Source organism: Lemur catta, chromosome 19 (assembly GCF_020740605.2).
Source record: "Lemur catta isolate mLemCat1 chromosome 19, mLemCat1.pri, whole genome shotgun sequence".
Lineage (NCBI taxonomy): Eukaryota > Metazoa > Chordata > Mammalia > Primates > Lemuridae > Lemur > Lemur catta.
This window is the reverse complement of record NC_059146.1, coordinates 24,743,788-24,768,156: the sequence shown is the minus strand read 5'-3', so window position 1 is coordinate 24,768,156 and position 24,369 is coordinate 24,743,788. Positions and strand designations below refer to the sequence as shown.

At 52.3% G+C, this 24,369-nt stretch overlaps 1 protein-coding gene across 2 annotated transcripts in view; it reads left to right on the top strand.

Moving 5' to 3' along the window:
- BICRA (BRD4 interacting chromatin remodeling complex associated protein) overlaps positions 1-24,369 on the top strand; it is an 80,258-nt gene that overhangs the window by 44,091 nt on the left and 11,798 nt on the right. Inside the window, exons 1-7 of one of the 2 annotated variants that reach the window (XM_045531299.1) lie at positions 3,939-4,221; positions 9,307-9,407; positions 11,393-11,438; positions 11,529-11,571; positions 15,209-15,274; positions 17,271-19,232; positions 19,681-19,857. In XM_045531299.1, the coding sequence (XP_045387255.1) occupies positions 11,398-11,438; positions 11,529-11,571; positions 15,209-15,274; positions 17,271-19,232; positions 19,681-19,857 (2,289 nt within the window). In that variant the 5' untranslated portion in view covers positions 3,939-4,221; positions 9,307-9,407; positions 11,393-11,397. Of the gene's footprint in view, positions 1-3,938; positions 4,222-9,306; positions 9,408-11,392; positions 11,439-11,528; positions 11,572-15,208; positions 15,275-17,270; positions 19,233-19,680; positions 19,858-24,369 lie in introns of those variants that run through there. The other variant, XM_045531298.1, reaches the window with a different exon arrangement.

Sequence of the window (24,369 nt, the reverse complement as noted above, 5' to 3'; positions counted from 1 at the left end):
TGTTATGTTATCCAGGCTGGTCTTGAACTCCTGGCCTCAAGCGATCCTCCTGCCTCAGCCTCCCAAGTAGCTCGGACTACAGGTGCATGCCACCACGTCTAGCTAATTTTAAAATTTTTTTGTAGGGAGAGGGTCTTGCTATGGCCTCAAGTGATCCTCCCACCTCGGTCTCCTAAAGTGCTGGGATTATAGGTGTTAGCCACCACACCCAGCTGTTTTTGAGTTGTTTTGTTTTGTTTTGTTTTTGATTTAGAGTCTCACTCTGTCGCCCAGGCTGAAGTGCTGTGGCATCAGCCTAGTTCACAGCAACCTCAAACTCCTGGGCTCAAGGGATCCTCCGCCTTGCCCTTCCAGAGTGCTAGGATTACAGGCATGGGCCACTGCACCCAGCCCATTTTGAGTATTTTAACAATGCATGCTGCCATTTACAAACAAGCTGAATGTTAACACAGGCTGGGTGGGTGGAGAGGTGAAAAGAGACATGGTGAGGCCTAGATTTGGGCCAGAATAGTGGTCCTAGAGAGGAGGGGACAGACTGCAGAGATTTGGGAGGGGGATGGATAAGACTTGGATGAGTCAGGTGTGAGGTCAAGGCTGGTCTCTAGTCACCAAAGAGAGCTGTATCCATTAGCTCTTGCTACGTAACAAATAGCCCCGACTCTTAGCGGCTGTTCTTGTTATTATTACCATTTAACAAATTGTCATAGCAGCTTAAAGGAACTGTTGTGTTATGCTCATGGATTTTGTGAGTCAGGAATTTGCCGTGGCACAGTGGGTCTCTGCTCCACAACGTCCGGGGTCTTGGCTGGGATGAGTCGAAGGCTGGGGGTTACTCCAGCTGGGGGCTAAAGGCTCATTGACAGACATGCTGGCCCTGGAGCTGGGACAACCTGAAGGACTGTCAACAGAGCGCCTACTTGTGGCTCCCCACATGGCTAACCTCGGCTTCCTACGGCAGGGCAGCCTCAGAGTCGTCAGACTTCTAGGATGGCAGCTCTGGGCTTCCAAGGTAAGGGTCTTGGTGGGCAAGGCAAAAGCTGATTTTAAATCTCCTTTAATGACCTAGCTCAGAAGTCACATAGTTGCACTGCGCTGATTGAAGTAGTCACATCTCTCCTCAGTTCGAGGGAAGTATAATATAGCAAGATCGCATCATAGAAGGTCACATGGGATTGGAGATATTATTGCAGCCATCTTTGGAAAATAGAGTCTGCCACAGCGGCTGAACGCAAAACCATGATCCTAATGGTTAGAATGTGGACCGGGCGTAGTCAGGTACTTTGCTGGTCTTGGCTGGGGAATCTGTGGTCAGCCGTAGGTCAGCTAGGTGGCTCTGCTTCTAGGGCTTGGCTGGCTGTTAGCTGGGATGATGGGGACGACGGGCGTGTGTCTCATCCTCCAGCAGGCTCGCCTGGGCTGCTTCATGTGGCAGCTGGGCAAAGAGTGGAAGTATGCCAGCCTCAGAGACAGACACTGTCACTTCGCCACATTCTGTCGGCCAAAGCAAGTCAAGAAGCCAGCCCAGGGTCCGGGTAGAACAGTAGACCCCATCCCTTGGTAGGAGGAGCTACAAAGAGTATGGGAGCAGGAAGAAGAATTGCTGGTCACTTTTGCAATCAACTACAGTGGTCTTTGTTTCAGATCCTCTTTTCACCAGCCCTCTCCCTTTTTGCTGGGCCTCTCTTCCCAATCAGTGTTTCACAAGGGACAGTCCTTGACCCCATGGTAGGCTGTGAGAGTCCTTGTGCTGGGTTGCAAAGATATCTAGAAATGCAAGCTCTTTTGTGTCAGGTTGTGTTTGGCTGCAGATACTGGGAAGACAAATAGTGGATTAAGCAGTAAGGATTAAGAAGTCTGGAGGCAGGCAGACCATGAGGCGCTATTAAGAAGCCAGTCTTTTTCTCTCCTCCCAACAGCCATCCTCTGCAGGTGGGTTTATCAGCCTCAGGTTTGCTGCCTTATGGTTGCAAAATGGCTGCCACAGTGCCAGTCATCTCAACTATATTCAAAGTTGGAAGCAGGAAGCAAAAAACTTTCTAGAGCAGCTCTGTTTTTGTTTTCTGGAAAAGTCTCCCAGAGTCCTTCTTGAAAGACTCATTGAGCAGAACTCAAGTCTACATACTTTGGTTTTTACTATTTGCAGAACTGTGACTACTTTAGCTACAAAGAAGGCTGGGAAAGTGAGTTTCTGATAAAGAGGATAGGAGTGCCTCTTGCTTATGTAATTATTTTAGGGCTATCTTGACCACAGCTCACAATACAAAGTATGTTTGTATGTACACACATACGGGGACACATAATTGAAACCCATTTCACAAACTAATCCTTACCCTTACTATGTGTAATACACTTTAATATTTTCTATTCTGTTCCATTCCGTTTTCCTCTGTACTAGTTAATTTTTTAAAGAAATCCCCGGTCACAGCCTGCTAATTTGATTTCACAACCTTCAAAGGCGTAACCCATAGTTTGAAAAAGACTGGCTCGGAACAGTCTTTGTTTACATCTTAGACTTGGCAAGCGTCACCCTGCCCGGCATCAGGCTTCTGCGAGCAAGGAAGGAGGAGAAGTGGGGAAATGCTTTTGGAAAGCGACAAATAGAGTTTGCCACATCATCTTCACTTCCTGTCGGCACATGGTACAGTTCTGTACACTTTCGTTTTTATTAACGTGCAAGTAACCTGAGGGTTACTCCGATTCGTACTGGGGAATTAAAATCAGCCTGTTTCTGGAGCTTAGCGGGCACTTTTAATTCTGTATCCTGCTAGGCAGTCTGGCTTCCACACAGCTCCTGATGACAGCGCAAAACTCCGATTGCATTACAAGCGGAGGAGGAATTCACACGACTTTCTGGAAGGACACTGTGTCATTGTTGCGTCATCGCTGTTCTCTCGAGCTGGTTGTGGTTTTCAGGCCCAGCCTTTCCTGCTTTTTATAGCGCGGTGGTGAAGAATGTGGTCTGCAGAATCACGAGGTCTGAGTTCGAATTCTGGCCCCACAGTGTAGTTTGGGGCAAGTGTCCTGATCCCCCGAGTCTCTGTTTCCTGTCCAGTGTGCATTGGCTCCGTTCCCGCTTCCCCGGGCATCCGGAGGAGTCAGCGGGTATGGAGTTAGCACAGGGCCTGATACCCAGGAAGCGTTCAGGCTGCACGGGCTCCTCGGGGTGCACCAGTCAGCGTCGGCTGCCTGGTGCCACAGTAACAAGTAAGCCCGGGTCACAGTGGCTCACAAAGGCTCGTTTCTTGTTTGTGGTGCACGCCCATCGTGGATTGCCTATGGCTCTGTTTGCATGTCCCTCCTGTTCTGGGACTCAGGTGACCGTGTGTGATGCCTCTTAAAGCTTCTACTCTGAAGGGGCACGATGTGTCCACTCCCATTTCATTCATGTCACATGGCTGTGCCTGCAGGAAGTAGAATTTTTCACAGCAAGGGGAGGAGCTACGAGCAGGTTGGCCAAGGAGCCGGCTGTCCACACCAAGGCTTGCTGACGGGTGCTGTTGACAATATTGGGTTGACAACTCTGCACACTAATTGCAGACTCCCCTCCCCCACCCCAATCACTTTTTCAAAAGCTTTTGCATATGCGTGGGAAGAGGGGAGGGGTCCCCAGTGCCGTCCCTGGCTGAGAACCATGGTCATGTTCTCCAAGGCCAAGGACTGGGTCTGCTTTTGCTCTTTGGGTATCCTCAGCCTCTCACCGCTCACTCCCATACACACAGTAAGTGCTTAATAAATGCCCATTTCACCAGGCTGCCCCTTGAATGAAAGAATGGATCTGTTTCATTCGTGTCACAAATAGTGGGCTCCTACTGTGTGCTACGCATTGTGCAGACTCTGGCGATCTGGCAGGGCACAAAACAGGCAAAAGTCCCTGCCCTGGTGGGGCTGACATTCTGGTAGGGGAGAGACAGACAGAGCGCAACTAAACCATCAGACAGGTGAATGATATTTGGTAGTAAAGTATTTGTTAATTAAAATTCTTTCATTGTAGAACATTTCAAGTGTACACAACGTAGAATAACAAAGCGTGCACCCCCTCATGCCCTGGCATGAGCCAGCTCCGCCAGTGTTCAGTTCTCCACCCATCGCACAGAGCCCCGCTGTGCAGTGGGGCTCCCTGTCCTGGCGGAAACGTCCCAGATCTCACTGGCCCTGTGATAGCTCCAGCCCCACGTGGCTGTGGAACACTTGGAATGTGGCTGGCATGACTGAGAACTAAAGGTTTGATTTCATTTAATTTCTTAAATTTAAAATTTTTTAAAACTTTGACATTTTTATAATAATTGCCTCTCCCCCGCCTTTTTTTTTTTTGAGACAGAGTCTTGCTCTGTTGCCCGGGCTAGAGTGAGTGCCGTGGCATCAGCTTAGCTCACAGCAACCTCAAACTCCTGGGCTCAAGCGATCCTCCTGCCTCAGCCTCCCGAGTAGCTGGGACTACAGGCATGCGCCACCATGCCCGGCTAATTTTTTCTATATATTTTTAGCTGTCCAGATAATTTCTTTCTATTTTTAGTAGAGATGGGGTCTTGTTCTTGCTCAGGCTGGTCTCGAACTCCTAAACTCAAATGATCCGCCCGCCTTGGCCTCCCAGAGTGCTAGGATTATAGGTGTGAACCACCACACCTGGCCCTGCCCCCCCGCCTTTTTTTATCTTGTTAAAATACACGGAACATAAAATTTACCAGCTTAACCATTTTTAAGTGTACAGCTCAGTGGTATTAAGTACATCCATATCGTTGAACAACCATCACCATCATCCATCTGCAGAATTCTTTTCGTCTTTCCAAACTCAAACTCTGTACCCATTAAATACTAACTCCCCCTCCCCCTCCCCCTGGCCCCTGGCAACCCCCGTTCTGCTTTCTGTTGCTGTGAATTTGACAACCCCAGGTACCTTATTATATAAGTGGGATCGTATGATAGTTGTCTTTTTGCGACTGGTTTATTCCACTTAGCATAACATCCTCAGAGTTCATCTCCGTTGTCATATGGGCCAAAACTTCCCTCCTTAATACTCCACTGTGTGTGCATGTCACATCTGTCCATCCGTATGTCAGTGGACACTTGGGTTGCTTCTACCTTTCAGCTATTGTGAATAATGCTGCTATGAATATCTCTTTGGGACTCTGCTTTCAATTCTTTGGGTCTATCCAGAAGTGAAATTCGCTGGATCATGTAGTAATTGGCCTGTTAATGTTCTGAGGCTCTGCCTCACCATTTTCCACAGTGGCTGCACCATTTTATATTCCCACCGACGGTGCACAAGGGTTCCGGTTTCTCCACATCCTTGCCAGTACTTGTCGTTTCCTGTTTTTTTGATAATAGCCTTTCTGATGAATTTGAAGTAATATCTCATCATGGTTTTGATTGCATTTTCCTAATGATTAGGGATATTAAGCATCTTTCTATGTGCTTATTGGCCTTTGTATGTCTTCTTTAGAGAGATGTCTATTCATGTCTTTTGTCCTAATGTCATTTAATTTTAATTAACTTTAATTAAATGTACATAGCCACACGTGACTAATGGCAACTATATTGGACAGCTCAGGTCTTTATGCTCCTTGAACACACACAACTGGCTTGTTTCGCAGGAAACTGCAGGCAGTCTGTAATTTCCCCTCTAAATATTTCAGGATGTATCTCTAAAAGGCAAAAACTCTTTAACGAAAAAAAAAATGATGCCGTTATTACACCTAGAACCTTAATCGTGATTTCTTAGTGTCGCTAGATGTCCAGGCAGTGTTCTCATTCTCTTCAACAGTTGGTGGGTTCATCTGTGTCTTTCGAGCTCGCTCTGCCTCCTGGTTGAAAGCTGCAGACACGGTCAGCCCTGTGCAAGCGTCGCACAGTGTTCTCTCCGTTATGGCCCCGCTCTTTTCAGCCTCATTTATCTCATCTGGAAAATGGGGGTAATGCCAGGGTGGGTGGAAGGATTCAGGGAGACTCAGTCTCAGCAGGACCCTGTCCCCAACCTGGCTGATGCAGATGATCCATTAACCCTTCCAAACCCGCAGGAGGGTGACGCGTGGCAAACAGCATCAGATGGAAAAGCCAGGACCTGGGGACTTCTGTGCAGCCTCACTGGGCTGTGGCCAGAAAGCTCTGGGAGTCGCCATGTGAGATAACATCGGCGATGACAGTCAAGATGATTACAGCTGGTGTATCTGTCACTCACAGAGTGCTGTAGGACGCGTGAGGATTAAGGGTGTTACTGTGTAACTGTTAGTGGAGGACGTACTGTTAACATGCCCATTTTCCAGATGGGGAAACTGAGGCACAGAGGGGATAAGTAACTTGTAGGGTACACAGCTGGGAAGTGCCAGTCCCAGGATGGGAACCCAGGACACCTGGCTGCAGAACTGGTCACGGTGAGCACACACAGGCAGCGGGCGCTTTGGAAATCTGGAGGATTTGTTTAAAAAGCAGCAACCCCAGTCCCTCTCCTGATTTCTGACCTTCTAGATCCAGGGCAGGTCCTGAGAATCGGGGTGAGACTGTGTGCAGACGAGGAGGGACGGGGAGAAGGAGCACTTCTGACCTTTTCTCATTAGCCAGCCATGGTTCATAATACTCACAAAATAACGTCAATACCAGTAAGCTCCATGCCTGCATCTGCTGTGTGCAAACCACGGGCCGGGGACTGTGATTGTGCCCGTTTTACAGATGAGGACACCAGGGCCTGGAGAAGCGAAGGCACTTGCCCAAGGTCACCCAGCCAGTTCATGGGGGGTGGGGATTTGAGGCCCAGATCCTGTGCACATCACTGGCACACCATGCTGGGCCTCTAGGCGTCAGCCCAGCGGGAGACGTGGGTGCCAGCCCAGGCACCGAAATGGCAGGGGCCGTCTCAGAGGTCCCCAGACCTGCCTGTCACTGGCATGTATTTTACTTTTTGTTAAGGAAACTTTCCAAAATATATCAAGTAGATAGAACAGTATAACAAAACCGCCAGGTGCCTATCTGCTGTTCTTGTTTCTTCCACTCACTACCACTCCATGATTACTATCTTTTTTTTTACAGTTTTTTAAAGTAAAATGCATACGCATTGAAATGCAAACCTGAGCCTTAAATTGTGAACACTCAAGGACCCGCACCTGGATCACAATGCAGAACGGTCCCCCTTCCCGGGAAGCTCCCCTTTCGTTTCTTTAACGTTGCCATTGGCATGGAAACACAAAAAATTCTCACAGGGAGCTCCAGAGCCTCCCTCGAAATTCACCTCGTTCAGGAAACGACGCACCCTCTCCTGTCTAAAAGTTCACAGAGGTTGGGCCACACCCAAAACTAGAGCCAGGGAGGAGGACAGAACGAATTTGGAGCCACCTTGGGAACTTGTGAACACTTCCAGGCCAGGAGCAGTGCAGCTGGACTCCAGTTGGAAAGGATCCCGTGTGCCAGGGTCTTTCTAGATCATTCTGGGGTCTGGGACCTGAGAGGAACAGGAGAAGCCGCTCTCCACTCCTGTCCCTTTCTCTTTGTTTGTTTGTTTGTTTTGGAGACAGAGTCTCACTCTGTTCCCCGGGCATGAGTACAGTGTTGTCATCGTAGCTCACAGCAGCCTGAAACTCCTGGGCTCAAGCGATCCCCCTACCTCAGCCTCCTGAATAGCTGGGACTACACAGGCGTGTGCCACCAGGCCTGGCTAATTTTTCTATTTTTTTGCAGGGATGGGACCTCGCTATGTTGGCCAGGCTAGTCTTGCAAACTCCTGACCTCAAGCGATCCTCCCACCTCGACTTCCCAAAGTGCTAGGATTATAGGCATGAGCCATTGTGCCCCACCTTTTTTTGAATTTCTTTTTTTCTTAGCTCTTCATTGTCAGCCACCATTCCTTCCTCTTTCTTCCATGCCCGTCTCATTATTGCTTTTTCAAATCTGAAGCATCCCAATCATTCATAAAATGATAACAACGACACGCACACCCCTGTCACCTGGCACCATGATATTATCTTAACATTTTTCCCATATTTGCTTTGGATCTTAAAAGAGAACTATCATGACAAGGACGGGTGCAGTGGCTCAGGCCTGTGTAATGCCAGCACTTTGGGAGGCCAAGGCAGGAGGATCACTTGAGGCCAGGACTTCGAGACCTCATCTCAAAAAAAAAAAAAAAAAAAGGAAAAAAAATATTCATCATGACCAGAGGGTCGTCTGGGGGGTGGTGGTTAAGGGCGGGGCCTCTGGAGTGAGTCTGCCAAGGCTCAAATCCCAGCCTGGCCCCTTACTAGTTGTGGGATCTTGGACGTGTTACTAACCTCTGAGCCTGTCTCCTTTCCCACCGAATAGGGATGACAGGAGTACCTGCGTCACACAGATTTAGCCAGTGCCCAGCACACAGGGGGCCTGTGACCAACGTGATTTATCCTCACGATTATGATAGTTGGTCCTCGTGCTTCATGGGTTCTGTATTTGCAAATGCACCTGTTGCTAACACTTGTCACCCCAAAATGGTGCCTTCCCGGTCAGAAGCGTGTAGAGCAGCGAAACACATTTGAGCCGCCCGACGTGCACGTTCTCAGCCAAGGTCAAACAAGGCGACGCTCTGCCTTCTCATTTCCGCTCATGTTGCAAACTCGTGTGCTTTTTACAATCTATTTAGTGCCACGTTATTCACGTCTTTGCATCTTTTATTGGTGACTTCGCACAAAACGACTGCAAGCATGGTGCCGAAGTGCAGGAAGGCTGTCGCGTGCCTTTTGGAGAATATATGTGCGTTAGAGAAGCGTCATTCGGGTGGGAGTTACAGCCCCGCTGGCTGTGGGCTCAGTGTGAATGGATCAACGTTATGTATGAAATAAGGTATCTTGAAACAGAAACACACACGAAGCAAGGTGATGCATTGATCGGTCGATGACAGTGTTGTGGCCGGAGGCTGGCAGGAACCTAGTCCTGCGTTTTCCCCAGGAGCAGCGGCTCGGGATTGGCCAATTCAGTGTGCACGGTGGCTTTATAGAACCCAACTACCACTGCAGACAGCACGGACCAGCTATGTTTTATTACATTGAAGTGCCAGTGAATGGTACAGTGTAATGGTATATGCTCTAGTATGGTGTATATACACGGTATGCACGGTAATGTTTGGTGTTGCTTTGTGTGATTTTAAACCTGTATTTGTCCCTTCCTATCTTACTTCCCCTTTAACATTGTCTTTTCAACCCTCCGTCTGTCTTCTGTCCTCCCCTCCTCCCCCCAGTCCATGCCACCTCCCTCACAACCACGCCCCCCCATACCTGTGCGTCAGTCTTGATGTCCTTTTCCTTTTCACTGACTGTCGCTCACAGCCTCTCTCTCATTCTCTCTCCACAGCTGGCCCCCGCAAGGACCCTCTCCAAGTCCCCAGCTGGGGGCCCCGCGTAGACCTGGAGCGGACACCCCCTCCTTCCCTTCATGATTCGTTTGTAGCGCAGGTAACCAGGGAAGCACCCCAGTTCCTTCCTGGAGGGGCAGTTGTCCTCATTCCGCCTTCCCCGGTTCCCCTTTGGCTCCTGGATGAGGAAGGAACATTCCTTCTTAGCAGAGCCTGGCTTAGCGACATCCCTCAGCTCTTCCCTCTCTTGCCCGGGCCCCTGGGTCACACCCCACCCTCAGGGTCTTCCTGCTCCTTTCCCCCTTCTTCAAGATTCTTTGCAGATCTTGCCTTTTTGTGCTCCTGCCCCCGTGGTTAGGGAGGGCAGGGGCTCGTAGGCCACAGACCCAGTGGCACAGGGAGGAGGAAGTGTGGCCAGGCAGGGGTATGGGGCAGGTGAGAGCCTGTGCTCACCACCTCTGATGCAGCAGAAGCCCGGAGGGTGTTTGTGGGGACAGTCCCCATGGTGTGTAGGGCTTTGGGGGTGCATGTGTTTGTGCTACAGGGAGGGGGATCTGTGGACCCCGGGGAAACGTGTAGCATTTTCACCCACGTGCGTATTTCTGGGAAGAGGGCCTTTCATCAGATTCCCCACAGCACTGGTCCTTGTCCAAGACCCTTCATTATATCACAGAGCACTTGAGGATGCGGGTATTGGGGGCGGCAATGAGGAGCTCCCTGTTAGGGGAGTTCGGGGAAGGCTGTTGGGGTTGAGGGCTGTGACCCAGCTCAGGGGGCAGGTAGGATTTTGTATGTGGGCTTTTTAGGGCAGGGGCTGGTGATCCATGACAGTCACCACATCCCCAGTGAGGTTCAGGACCTCCCACCCCAGGGCAAAAAAGAGAGTAAGAACCCTGAGCGGTAGATTTGCACGTCCAGGGACATTGTCTTTCTCATTGTGTCCTGTGTGCTGTTACTGGGAGGCCGGTGGAGGGTGCAGGAAGCAATGGAGGGGCGGGTGGGTGGAAGGATGGGTTGGTTTGGGCATTTGACAGAAGAGAAACATGGGTGGTTAGATGGAAGCTTGGAAAGATGGGTGGATGGGAGCTTGGAAGGATGGAGGAGTGGAGGGATGGGTAGGTGGGTGGATGGATGAAGGGGCATTTGGAAGGATGGAGAGATGGATGAATGGAGGTAGAGAAGGAAGGAAGTTGGGAAGGAGGGAAGGCTGGATGGCTGAAGGGTGGATGGGCAAATATAGAGAACATCAGTTTCCTTGGGTGTCGAATGGGACTGACAATATCCCTTCCCGTGGGGGTTGAACAAGCTAACGTTGGTGAAGTGCTCAGACAGTGCCTGGCACGTGGCAAGCACTCAGCAAACGTTAGCCGTCCTCATCCTCATCATTCTGACGGTGAGGCCCAGCCTCTCACGCCGGTGGCCTCTCGGTTCAGAGCACCCGTGCTTGGGTGTCTCTCCCTTGCTCCTGCCTTGGCTCCCCCGTCACCCTTCCCTCCCTTTCCTTCCTCAGGAGCCACACTGCACAGGGGGCCCAGAGCCTTGAGCCCCGGGGCCCTTCTCGTTCCCCCCCCCTCCCTCCTTCACCCCTCACACACAGGACAAGCCCCCACCACCCCCGCCCCGGGCTGGGCTCTGTGTTCAGGGGGGCAGGACAGCCTGGGGGTGAAGAGCGCAGGTCGGGAGCCGCTCCCTGGGCTCACGCCTGGCTCTGCCACCTGCTCCCTGGAGATGGAGAGTGACCCTCTGGTGCCTCCAGTTGCTCGTTCGCAAAGCAGGGGTGGCAGGATACTGTGAGGGTCCCTTCAGTTAAATGTGTATGAAGCACACGACCAGGGCTCACTTAGTCCTGGTTGATACCATTGTCGCCATCATCATCGTCATCAGGTGCTGGGGGAGTTCGGGTGGGGCAGGGCAGGGGAAGGAAGCTGTCCCCCGTCACGAGTTTCCTCACCCCTACCCATCCCCGTGGACTCAGGGAACAGAAACTCTGACCCCTCCAAGGGGCTCCCGTGAAGGGAGGGGGCTGGGCAAGCTGCAGAATCTAACCTTGTCTCCCTCCCCCTCTTCCTGACCCCACCCATCCAGTGGCGATGGATGATGAGGATGGGAGATGCTTACTAGACGTGATTTGGTGAGTAATGGGCTCCCCACCCCCACCCACCCCTGCCCGCCCCTCCCCAGCTCCTTACCTCCTCAGTGTCTCTTCCTCTCTCTCTTCCAGTGACCCGCAGGCCCTCAATGACTTCTTGCATGGATCCGAGAAGGTAAGTCCTGGGGCAGGGAGCAGCATTCCCCATTTGGGGGGCTGCATGATTGGGGGTAAGAAACAGTGAGAGACGTATCCGCTTAATTCAGTGGACATCTGCCCTGTGTCTTCTTTGAGCCAGACACTGGAGTTATGGCAGTGAGCAAAACCCATGGTAAATCCCTGCCCTCGTGCCATGTATATCTCCTTGGTAAACAAAGAAACTAGTAACTGGGGCCAGGCGAGGTGGCTGACACCTATAATCCTAGCACTCTGGGAGGCTGAGGCAGGAGGATCATTTGAGCTCAGGAGTTCAAGACCAGCCTGAGCAAGAGTGAGACCCCATCTCTACTAAAATAGAAAAAATTAGCTGGGTGTGATAGGGTGTGCCTGTAGTCTCAGCTACTCAGGAGGCTGAGGCAGGAGGATCGCTGGAGCCCAGGAGTTTGAGGTTGCTGTGAGCTGGGCTGACGCCACGGCACTCACTCTAGCCTGGGCTACAGAGTGAGACTCTGTCTCAAAAAAAAAAAAAAAGAAACTAGTAACTGGTAACAGTAATGGTGAAAAGCACCATGTAGAGTATGATAAAAAATAATAATGTCACTTGCACAAGAAAAAAGGTTTAAAAGAAAATGAGTGGGTGCAGTGTGGTCAGAGAGGAGATAACACTGAAGGTGAGACCTGCAGAATCACAGGGAGGTGGCCACAGTGTTCCTGGCAGGAGGAAGAGCAAACACAAAGATGGGAAAGAGCAAACACAAAGATGGGAAAGCGCTTTCAAGGAACAGAAAGAAAGTTGATGGGGCCAAACTGAAGAGGAAACTAGTAGGAGGTTGAGATGGTAGTAGACAAAAGTCGCCAGGTTATGCAGGTCCAGAAGGCCCTGATAGAGGAGTTTTGATTTTCATTCTGAATGTGACAGACAGTTCTGATGGGTTCTTAAGCAGGAGAATACCATATTTGACTTGCTCCCTGGAGAATGGAATGAGGAGGGGAAGAGTAGAAGTCTCTTGAACTTTGAGGAGCTTTTAGGTCATTAAATATGAAACGTCCAATTTAGAATCAAAAGTTCAGTTTATTATATCTCAAACAAGAAGCAGTACAGTTCATCAAAGTATGCGCCTAAACTCTCAACACAGTTTTGCCATCTTAAGGGTAGCTTGTTTATGCCAGCAGCGAAGAAGCCTGGAGAATGAGTGATGATGGAATCGCAAAAGGCATTTTCCACAGCTTGTTGAGAATTGAATATTTTTTCTTGCAAGAAGTGCTCCAAAGCCTGGAAGAAGTGGTAGTCAGTTGGTGCAAGGTCTGGTGAATATGGTAGATGACAAAGAGTTTCCAAGTTCAGCCTTTGTAGTTTAAGCAGCATTGTTTGTGCAACATGTGGTCTTGCAAGAGGATTGGCCTGTCTCTGTTGACCAATCTCAGCTGCTTAATTGCAAACATCCTCATCATTTTGTCTAACTGGTTGCAGCAGACATGCACTGTAATCAGTTGACCAGGTGTCATGAAGCTGTAGTGGATGATACCAGCGCTGGACCACCAAACAGACACCATTAGCTTTTTTTGATGAATATTCGGTTTGGGGCTGTGTTTCGGCACTTCATCTTTATCCAGCCATTGTGCTGAACACTTGCAATTGTCAAAAAGAATCCATTTTTCATCACATGTGACAATACAGCATCGAAATGTCTTTATGTCCTGACAGCAAAGAAAGGCAAGCTTCGAGACAATTTCTCTTCTGATGCTCATTTAATTCCTGTGGGTACCCATCCATCTACCTTCTTTACCTTGCCCATTTGTTTCAAATGGTCCAATATTGTTGGAATAATAATGTCAGACCTTGCTGCTAATTCGCGTGTATGCTGAGATGGATTCGCTTCCACTACAGCTTTCAGCTCGTCATTTTCTACCCACGTGGCTTCTTTTCAAGATTAAAATCACCAGAAGGGAACATTTCAAACCATTGACGTACTGTACGTTCATTAGCCACATCCTTCCCAAACACTTTATTGATATTTCAAGCTGTCTGTGACCATTGGTTGCATGACAGAACTCATATTCGAAAATAACACAAAATTTTGACTTATCCATGGTTGCACAAAAATTTTGAAAACTTTTTAAAAAAAAAGTTTGAAAGATTATCACAAGCCAAAACCTGCATTTGAAAGAATGAGGATGTACCCTAATAATAAAAAAACAAAACAAAACCCAAGAGTCAAAGTGAAATGTCAGAGATATCAACTGTCAAACTTAGTTAGTACTTAAGGAAATTGGACATTCCATACTTAATAACCTAACATATTAGCTATCTATGGCTGTGCAACAGATTATCCCAACATGTAGTGACTTGAACATTTGTCAGAGCTCTTGCAGTGTCTGAAGGTCAGGAATCTGGGAGCAGCTTGGCTGGGTGGTTTTGGCTCAGGGACTCTGAGGTTGCAGTCAAGGTGAGGACTGGGCTGTGGTCATCTGCAGGCTTGCCTGGAGCTGACAGATGTGCTTCCACAGTGACTCGTTCCTGTGGCTGTTGGCAGGAAGGCTCAGTGCCTCACCGTGTGGCCTCTCCATAGTGCTGCTTGAGTGTCGTCATGACATGGCAGCTGTTCTTCCCCAGAGCCAGTGATCTAAGAGAGCAAGGAGGAAGCCACAGTGTCTTTAATGCCCTACTCTCTGAAGTCACAGGCCCTCACTTTTGTTACACTGTTACTAGAGGGAGCCGCTAAGTGTGGCCACGCTCAGAGGGAGGGGAATTGAACTCCACTAGGAGAAGTATCATAATTTGTAGAGCAGAGGTGGGTGCAATAGGATGGTGGTGGCCTGGGCCACTGTGCAGGCAGTGGATGGTGTGCGAGGCTGGATTTGGGATCTATTTGGGAGGTAAAATCAACTAGACCGGCTGGTGGATTAGATGTTGAGGGAGAGAGAGTATGCAGAATGACTCCTGAATTTTGACTTGAGCAACTGTGTGGATTGTGGTGCCATTTTCTGAGGCTGGGATTTGGGGGCAGATTCCAGAAGTCCAGCGAGTGGGCAATAATATTGGAGATACAAGTTGGGGTTCTGGAGAGATGTCCAGCCGGAGAGGAAGTTAGGGAGGCCTCAGCCATGGACAGACATTCACTGGTGCTGATGTGGCTGCCAGGGCCTGTTCTGGGCACCAAAGATGCCCCTGGGAGTCAGAGCAGGTCCCTGCCCTCCCAGAGACGGGCACAGTGTGGTGCGTCAGATGCCCGGATGTGAGGTGTGCCAGGCCCTGGACTGCGTAGACAGGAGCGCTCAGTAAGGGGCGGGCAGTCACTGGAAGGAGGTGGCACGTGTGGCAGCTGCTGAAGGATGTGATGCCAAAGGGACTGAGGGGCCAAGGCAGCGGACAAAGCCTGGGCAAGGGCACAGAGGCAGGAATCTCTAGTTCAAGGCAGGCATGTCAAGAGATCTTCAGAGACCAGGCTAGGGGACATGGCGCTGGGGACACCTTGGGTTTTAAGCATGCAAACCCACTTGTTTGGTGCCTCTTTTCTGGGGGCAGGGTTTGCCAAACCCCCAGCCCCCTCCATCCTACCCCTTGTCCTGAGTAACCCTCAACTGGTTTCTGCTCTAGAGCGTAGGCCTGCCCTGCTGACTTTGACCTTGGGTGTGGGTGGGTCTTGTTGCAGCTCGACAGTGACGACCTCCTGGATAATCCCGGGGAGGCCCAAAGTGCCTTCTATGAAGGTCCTGGGGTAAGTGATCGCGGCTCCCGGTCGTTATTGCCTATGAAGGCAGCCAGTGGGAGGGAGGCCCTGGAGGCCAGAGGGGAGGCTTGGGCTCATCCTCCTGAGGGGCTTTGATGGGAGGAGGGCTGGGGACAGTCGCTGGGAGCTCATGGGGTGGAGGTGGGACCGTGGTTGCCAGAACCCTGGCTGTGCAGGAGGGAGCAGAGGTGGGAGGCCCTGGCAGGGAGGGAGAGGCTGACATGGGTAAAGATGATCAAGCCCTGCAGGTCCCTTGGAGAAGGAGGTGAGGGTCCCCAAGGCCCTGGGTCCTTGAAGGCCAGCTGGTACAGAGCAGTTCTGGGGGGCTGAGGCAGATGCCGGCTCTGGGGTCCTCTCGGGGACACTCCTCTGGGGGCTTGGGGGAGGCCTGGGGTCCTGCCCAGACTCAGCCACAGGGATATGTGAGCCCAGGGGAGGGGCCGCCTCACCCACAGACCACCGTCACCACCTGGACAGTGAAGCAAAGCCCAGAGTCGGGGAGGCAGAGGGCATTTATTAGGTGCCTACTGTATTGCTGGCTGTGCTGGGCTCCCCAACTAAGTGCCAGCCACGCCCCTCCCCCCACTTCTTTCCTCTCCCCCTCCTCTTCCCCACCCTTCCCTCTTCATCATAATGATTGATCGTCATATGCCAGGCTCTTTATGGTAATTATCATTTAGTTCTCACAACACTATAATATTTTATTCCAAACAGTTTATCTTTCATAACATAAATGATTAAATCCAGAAACGCAACAATTATATGTCACTTTAATGTTCTTACATTTATAGACCCAATAGCAATAACTATCCTATATCGTTGCTATTTTGTGATCCTTATTCTCATCATTACCATCATTTTTTCCATACCCGTAAGGTCCCCGATCGGGCTCTAAGCACTCCCCGTACGTGCTGTCGGGGAATTTTCCCAGCCATCCTAGGAGGCAGGTTGGTTAGAGCCACTTAGTTGTTAAGAAATCAGAGGGGCACAGTGGCCTGGTCCTCAGTCAGTTGGAGGCCGAGCTGGAGCCCCGTCCCGCCAGCCACCCTCCTCCACTGAGCCGGGTGACCCGGGCAGCGCCCCCCTGTGAAATGGGGACGTGAGCAGCACCCGCCTGGCTGGGCTGCTGTTAACAATGATATGCACAATAATGATGATAGATGATGTCCCCACGCGGCTGCCAGGTACCGCTGTGCACCCTCCACATGGATTAAGTCAAACTCTTTCAAACTACAGGTTTCTGTGTGTTGTCTGGTCAGATATCCGTGGAGATTCTGTGCCATAAGCTCAAGTATTGCTTGTGGCATGTTCTGCACATGCATGTGTTAATATTTGTCCATGTGTGTCCCGGTCCACGGCAGCATGAAAAACACCTAAAAAGCAGTGAACTTGCAGCACATGAACCCACAAGTGGTAGCTGCCGCCGCTGCCAGCAGGATCTTCAGCCTGACAGTACTGAGATTCTTTGTCGGAAACCTGTGGGTTTCAGACTTTAGAATTTTTCAGATCCTGGAAAGGTGATACGGTATTCGTGCCCCATGTAACATCACACGCTCACCTTTCTGTGGCCAAATTTATAAAGAGTCACGTTACATGAATAAATGTGTTCCACCGAAAGTGCCACATCAGTTCTGGTTAGGTGTTGCTGCCAAAAGAATTAGAAAAACATTCTTGTTTTTTTTTTTTTTTGGAGATTTTTGGGTTTTGGAATTACAGATAAGTGTTGTGGGCCTGGATGGCTATTTTAAAAAATTGTTTTTATTACATTCTACTGATAAGTACCGATGGGGAAACTGAGGTCAGATTAAGCAAGCTAAGCCCTGGCAGAGCTGAGACTGGATCGTGGATCCAGCCACTTGCAAGTGGAATGTTCTTTCTTGAACGTGGCTGCCCTGACACCCGAGTGTTCTTTGCTCCAGCTGTGGCCACAGCCCAGCGCCTTGCTAACATTGGCTCTTTGCTTCCCACCTTACCTGGCCTCCAGCTCCATGTGCAAGAAGCTTCTGGCAACCACCTGAACCCGGAGCCCAGCCAGCCGGCCCCCAGCGTGGACCTAGACTTTCTGGAAGATGACATCCTGGGCTCTCCTGCAACCGGGGGCGGTGGCGGGGGCGGCGGGGGCGCCGACCAGCCCTGTGACATCCTGCAGCAGAGCCTCCAAGAGGCCAACATCACCGAGCAGACGCTCGAGGCCGAGGCGGAGCTGGACCTGGGCCCCTTCCAGCTGCCCACGCTGCAGCCCGCAGATGGCGGGGCAGGCCCAACGGGCGCCGGAGGGGCGGCCGCCGTGGCCGCGGGGCCCCAGGCCCTCTTCCCGGGCAGTACCGACCTGCTGGGGCTGCAGGCCCCGCCCACTGTGCTGACCCACCAGGCCCTGGTGCCGCCCCAGGATGTGGTCAACAAGGCCCTGAGTGTCCAGCCCTTCCTGCAGCCCGTGGGCCTGGGCAACGTGACCCTGCAGCCCATCCCGGGCCTCCAAGGCCTGCCCAATGGCAGCCCAGGGGGCGCCACCGCGGCCACCCTTGGCCTGGCCCCAATCCAGGTGGTGGGCCAGCCTGTCATGGCGCTCAACACGCCCACCTCCCAGCTCCTGGCCAAGCAGGTGCCTGTCAGCGGCTATCTGGCCTCGGCAGCCGGCCCCTCGGAGCCGGTGACCCTGGCATCGGCCGGTGTCTCCCCGCAGGGGGCTGGCCTGGTCATCCAGAAGAACCTCTCAGCCGCCGTGGCCACCACGCTCAACGGGAACTCTGTGTTCGGAGGGGCGGGGGCGGCCACGGCAGCGGCCAGTGGCGCGCCCTCAGGACAGCCGCTGGCGGTGGCCCCAGGCCTCGGCACATCGCCGCTGGTCCCGGCGCCCAACGTGATCCTGCATCGCACCCCCACGCCCATCCAGCCCAAGCCCACCGGGGTGCTGCCCCCCAAGCTCTACCAGCTGACGCCCAAGCCATTTGCGCCCACGGGCGCCACGCTCACCATCCAGGGCGAGCCAGCGGGCCTCCCGCAGCAGCCCAAGGCCCCCCAGAACCTGACTTTCATGGCGGGCAAGGCGGGCCAGAACGTGGTGCTGTCGGGCTTCCCCGCGCCCACTCTGCAGGCGAATGTCTTCAAGCAGCCGCCGGCCACCACGACGGGGGCGGCTCCGCCTCAGCCCCCCGGGGCCCTGAGCAAGCCCATGAGCGTGCACCTTCTGAACCAAGGCAGCAGCATTGTCATCCCCGCCCAGCACATGCTGCCGGGCCAGAACCAGTTCCTGCTGCCCGGCACGCCCGCGGTCCAGCTCCCGCAGCCGCTCTCAGCCCTGCCGGCCAACGTGGGCGGGCAGATCCTGGCGGCCACAGCCCCCCACGCGGGTGGACAGCTCATCGCGAACCCCATCCTCACCAACCAGAACCTGGCGGGCCCGCTGAGCCTAGGCCCCGTGCTGGCCCCCCACTCCGGGGCCCACAGCGCGGCCCACATCCTCTCGGCCGCCCCCATCCAGGTGGGCCAGTCGGCGCTCTTCCAGATGCCCGTGTCGCTGGCCGCAGGCAGTCTGCCCACGCAGAGCCAGCCAGCCCCCGCCGGCCCCACTGCCACTACCGTCCTCCAAGGGGTCACTCTGCCCCCCAGCGCCGTGGCCATGCTCAACACCCCGGATGGGCTGGTGCAGCCGGCCACCCCCGCCACCGCCACTGCCGGGGAGGCCACGCCCGTCCTCACGGTGCAGCCCTCCCCGCAGGCGCCCCCAGCGGTCAGCACGCCACTGCCCCTGGGCCTCCCGCAGCCACAGGCGCCCCAGCCCGCGCAGGCCCCCACCCCGCAGGCCGCCGCCACCCCCCAGGCCACCACCCCCCAGCCCAGCCCAGGCCTGGCATCCAGCCCAGAGAAGATCGTCCTGGGGCAGCCGCCCTCTGCCGCAGCCACCACCATCCTCACTCAGGACTCCCTGCAGATGTTCCTGCCCCAGGTAACCAGGGCGGCCGCCAGGGAAGCAGGTGCCGAGGAGTGGGGCTTGGGAGGGGGCCGGGAGCTGACATCAGGTGCTGCTGAGGCAGCAGCGGGCAGGGTCCTGAGGGTTGGGGAGAGCATCTAAGCGATGGCCCAGGTGGCCCAGGGGGTGAAGGGCCTGGCAAAGCCAGCAGGGGGACAGATTGGCAGGGTGACTGACAGACAAGGAGAGGGGACCAGCTGACAGGCAAGGGGAGGGATCTCAGAGAGGGACGGGCAGGTGGGGCAAGAGGGAAAGCGAGGGGGAGCTGGCAGAGGGCCACGGAGCTCAGGGTGTGATGCACTGCCAGGTTGCGCCCAGCCCCTGGCACACCTTCCGCCGGCGACAGTGGGGGCGGGGGTCTCGGGTGGGGAGGCTGAGGGCCTGTGGGGCAGCCTTCTGACCCTGCGCGGGCGGCCTGTTGCAGGAGAGGAGCCAGCAGCCCCTCTCTGCAGAGGGCCCCCACCTCTCCGTGCCCGCCTCGGTCATAGTCAGCGCCCCGCCTCCCGCCCAAGACCCAGCCCCGGGCACCCCCGTCGCCAAAGGAGCTGGCCCGGGCCCTCAGGCCCCCGACAGCCAGGCTTCCCCGGCTCCGGCCCCCCAGGTAGATGAACCTGTCCTCAGCTCAGACCCAGCTGCGCCCTCCCGCCCGCTCTCGCCCTCCTCGCTCTCTGCCCTGCCTGCACCCCTGTCTTGCTGACTTGGAGCACGGCGCTCTCCCTCACCCCCCCAGATGTTCCCTGAGTGTCTCCTGACCACCGTGGACACTTGAGACCAGGGCCAGCCCTGGGGGAGCCCACACTCTAGGCAGGGATACAGGACACAGCAGGAAATTGATTATTTCCCAAAATTATAATTTTCACATCTGAATAAGTAATACATTCAGATGGTTCACATTTCAAAAGATACAAAAAAGTATGTAGTGAAAAGCCCACTTCTCCTGAACCTTAGCCTCCCGAGACCCCCAGAGTGGTTTCTGGCATTCCTTTTCTGTGTACAGGCAAACAAAATCACATATGGACTATTTTCCTTCCATTTTTACAAAAATGGTAGCATTCTCTGCCTACAGTTTTACATCCTGCTTTTATCAAAAAATTGATCTTGGGGACCATTCTTCATTCTTTTCTACGACTGCATGTTATTCTACTGATAGGTGTACTGTTATTTAGCCGGGCCCTGTCGCTGGGCTTTTAGGTCACTTCCAATCTTTAGCTATTATAAACAAAGTTGCAAGAATGACTTTTTACGTATGCCATTTTTTAGGATAAGTTCTTTTTTTTTTTTTTGAGACAGAGTCTTGTTGCCCTGAGTAGAGTGCTGTGGCATCAGCCTAGCTCACAGCAACCTCAGTTCCTGGGCTCAAGCAATCCTCCTGCCTCAGCCTCCCCAGTAGCTGGGCGAGTGCCAACATGCCCAGCTCATTTTTTTTTTTTTTTTTCTATTTTTTGGTAGAGATGGGGTCTCGCTCTTGCTCAGGCTGGTCTCAAACTCCTGAGCTCAAGTGATCCTCCTGCCTCAAGCCTCCCAGTGTGCTAGGATTACAGGCGGGAGCCACTGTGCCCAGCCAGGCATATGCATTTGTATTTTTGACAGGTATTGACAAATTGTTCTCTGTGGAGTATGAACCTTTATTAGCAATATATGATTTGTGCCTGTTTTTCCATACCCTTGCTAGTGTTTGAACTTGGCCAATCTGGATACGTGAAAAATAGTATCTTGTTTTGTTTTAATTTGCATTTCTTTTATTTTGAATGAGGTTGGACAGGTTTTTATAGACTAAGAGCCATTTGTACTTTCTTTTCTATTAGATTGTCTGTTCATACCTTTTGTCATTTTAAAATTTGGGTTCCTGGTCATTTTCTTGTTGATTTGTAGAAACTCTTTGCACATTAGGAGAACCAGCCTTTTGTCTCATATAAATCATAAGCATATGGGAAGTTAGGGAGGGCTACCCTTTTATTCTGGAGCAGTGGATGTTGTGCAGTACTGTTCAAAAAGGACCCATGGATAGGTAGAAAGAGGAGAGAGAGTAACATCCACGAGGGATGACAGAAACAAGGATGGGCTTTGGCCTTGAACAGCCATGATTTCACTTTCAGGCTCTGCCACTTACCACATAACGTTGAGCAACCAGTTTCTTCATTCCATCAACAAACAGATGTTCTGGGGGTGTGGGGTATTGCTTAGGTGGAGTAACGAGTTAATATATGCTTAGCACAAAGTGAGCACTTGGGAAATGTTTGCTATTATTACTATTTTTAGCTATTGTTGTTATGGGATAAAGCATGGGGCCAGTCCAGAATTGTTATCCATGGCTGGGGGGAAAGACAGGCAGGAATAAGGGGACTTGAGGGGCAGGGACCCCCCCCCACCGGCCTCTGAGACACTGTTTCTGGGATGAGCCAGACGCAGGCCTGGGTGCCCCCAGCTAGAGACTCCGTCTCTCCAAGCCTGCTGTCCTCAGCTGTCATGTGGGGATGGTTCCAGCCTCTTCCCCCAAGCGCTGTGGTTAGAGCTGGGTGAGAGTACATTTGTGCCCCTGCCATTTCAATGTTGTACATTGAATAGATATCACTGAGCACCTACTATGTGCCAGGTCTTGCTCCCCCCACTATAATGTGAACTCCATGAGGACAGGGAGTCGTCTGTTCTGTCCCTGCTGTGTCCCCAGTGGCCAGAGAGTGCCTAGCACGTGGTGGGCACCCAGTGGACATTTACTGAATACATGAATGGAGGAATGAACTCAGCTATCACACGGGCGCCCACCGTGTGCTGGCTCTGTGCTGAGTACACGACAATGAAGTCATGGGGAGGAGACATGATTCACCTGCAGGCCAACAGCGTGACAGATGGAAGCATTGACCGTGGCAGGAAGTACGGCAGAGGGTGCCCACTTTGAGGGGGTGTGGACAGAAAGGCCTCTGTGAGGTGGGATTATTTAAGCTGAGGCCTGAAGGAGAGGAGAGAACAGCCTTGGAGAAAGCAGGACGGGGCAGGAGCCTTCCGAGGGAAGGCTGAGGGCGCACACAGCATGTGCAAAGGCCCTGAGGAAGGGATGAGCTTGGGATTTTCCAGGACGGAAAGGAGGCTGGAGAGGAGAGGAAAGAGACAGGGCTGGAGACGTCAGCAGTGCCCTGGGGGCCCCGTGAGGAGTTCACACCTGGAAACCAGCAGTTTCCAGGCAGAACGTGGCATGGTCTGGTGACATGATTTTCAGTGATCCCTCTGGTTGTCATTGGAAAATGGTTTGGTAGGGGGCCAAGAGTAGAAGTCTGTGAGGTGGCTGCTGTAGACCTCTAGGGACAAGATGAGGAGTGGCTCAAAGACCAGGGTGGTGGCAGTGACGAAAGAAGTCAAAGGCTGCAGGGGACAGTTTGGCACTTGCTTAAGGACTGGAGGCATGAGGAAGAGGGGGTTATGGGAATAACGTAGTGACGTTTCTGTTATTTCTAAGTGCTATTCTAAGCACTTAACAAGCCTTCTGTCATGTAAAACGCACAAGCGCCTCCATCAGGGACGCAGTAGTGTCAGCCTCACTTTGCAGATGAGGACAGGGGCTCAGAGAGATGCTTGTCTGATCGGCTTGCCCAGGGCGCCCCAGCTGCCAAGTGGTCGGGCCTGGATTCAGACCCTGGGAGTTTGCTGCTGGAGGTACCCGAGGTCTTGAGGACACCAGCCCTGGGCGTGAATCCCAGGTCTGCCTACTCCAGCTCTCCGCGGCGTGGTTTCCTTACCTGTAAAATGGGAATAAGGCCACTGATCTCACTCGGTGGCCCTGCACAGAGCCATTGCCCGGTGAACAGACACTTACCATCGGCAGTGACAGGAACGGGTGACCTTCAAGAAGGAAGGTCAGTGTGCCGGGCAGGTGTGCACGCGATTCGTAGTCACACGCAGGCCAGCGCAGGCGAGGCTCAGGGCAGGCCCTCCCTCTGCAGCCGCTGTGCCCACAGCAGTGCCTGGCGTGACAGAAGGCGTGCATGTTTGTTGGCTGAGCAAGTGGCTGGATGGGTAGATATGTGGCTGGGTGGTCAGCCATGTGTCCCCTGCGAGCACAGAATCACCCAGGTTGAGAACCACTGTTCTGCCCATATGTGGCAATCCCTTATTGTCTGAACTCTGCACTCTTTCTTTCTTTCTTTTTTCTTTTTTTTTTTTTTTGAGACAGAGTCTCCCTCTGTTGCCCTATGATGTTAGCCTAGCTCACAGCAACCTCAAACTCCTGGGCTCAAGTGATCCTCCTGCCTCAGCCTCCCGAGTAGCTGGGACTGCAGGCATGCAGCACCATGCCCGGCTAATTTTTTCTCTCTATATATATTTTTAGCTGTCCAGATCATTTCTTTCTATTTTTAGTAGAGACGGGGTCTCACTCTTGCTCAGACTGGTCTCAAACTCCTGACCTCAAGCAATCCTTCCACCTTGGCCTCCCAGAGTGCTAGGATTACAGGCGTGAGCCACCACACCCGGCCATGAACTATGCACTCTGAACTCTGTGAAATCTGGGTGTAGTAGATTTGATAGCCTCTGTGTTTCTCAAAGTAATACCTATCATTACCTGTGTGATGCACGCCGGCATTTTCTATTCTGTTTCTTCTGTTCCCTTTAAATGCTGGTCACAGTCCCATAAAAGGACTTGAGCTAACTGGCACGGTGTGCGGTTTGCAAACCACCGTCCTGGGAGGATCGTTGTGGTGTGAGAGTTAGAGACGGGGACACTGGAATCTCGACTCTGCCACATACAGGCTCTGGGACCTTAGGCAAGTTGCTTACCCGTACTCTGTGCCTCAGTTTCCTTACCTGTGATAGTAACAGCAGCTACTTTGTAGAGTTGTGAGGGTTAAGTCAATTAATATATGTATATTGATACTAAAACATGTTAGAACAAGGTTGGGCATGTTGAAAGAGCTACAGAGGGAAAGAAGCCAGGCAGACTTTCTTTTTATGTATTTTTTATTGAATTTTTATTTATTTATTAATTTTTCCCAGACAAAGTTTTTTTTTTTTTTTTTTTTTTTTTTTTTGAGACAAAGTCTCACTCTGCCACCTTGGCTAGAGTACAGTGGTGTCATCATAGCTTACTGCAGTCTGAAACTCCTGCCTCAGCCTCCCGAGTAGC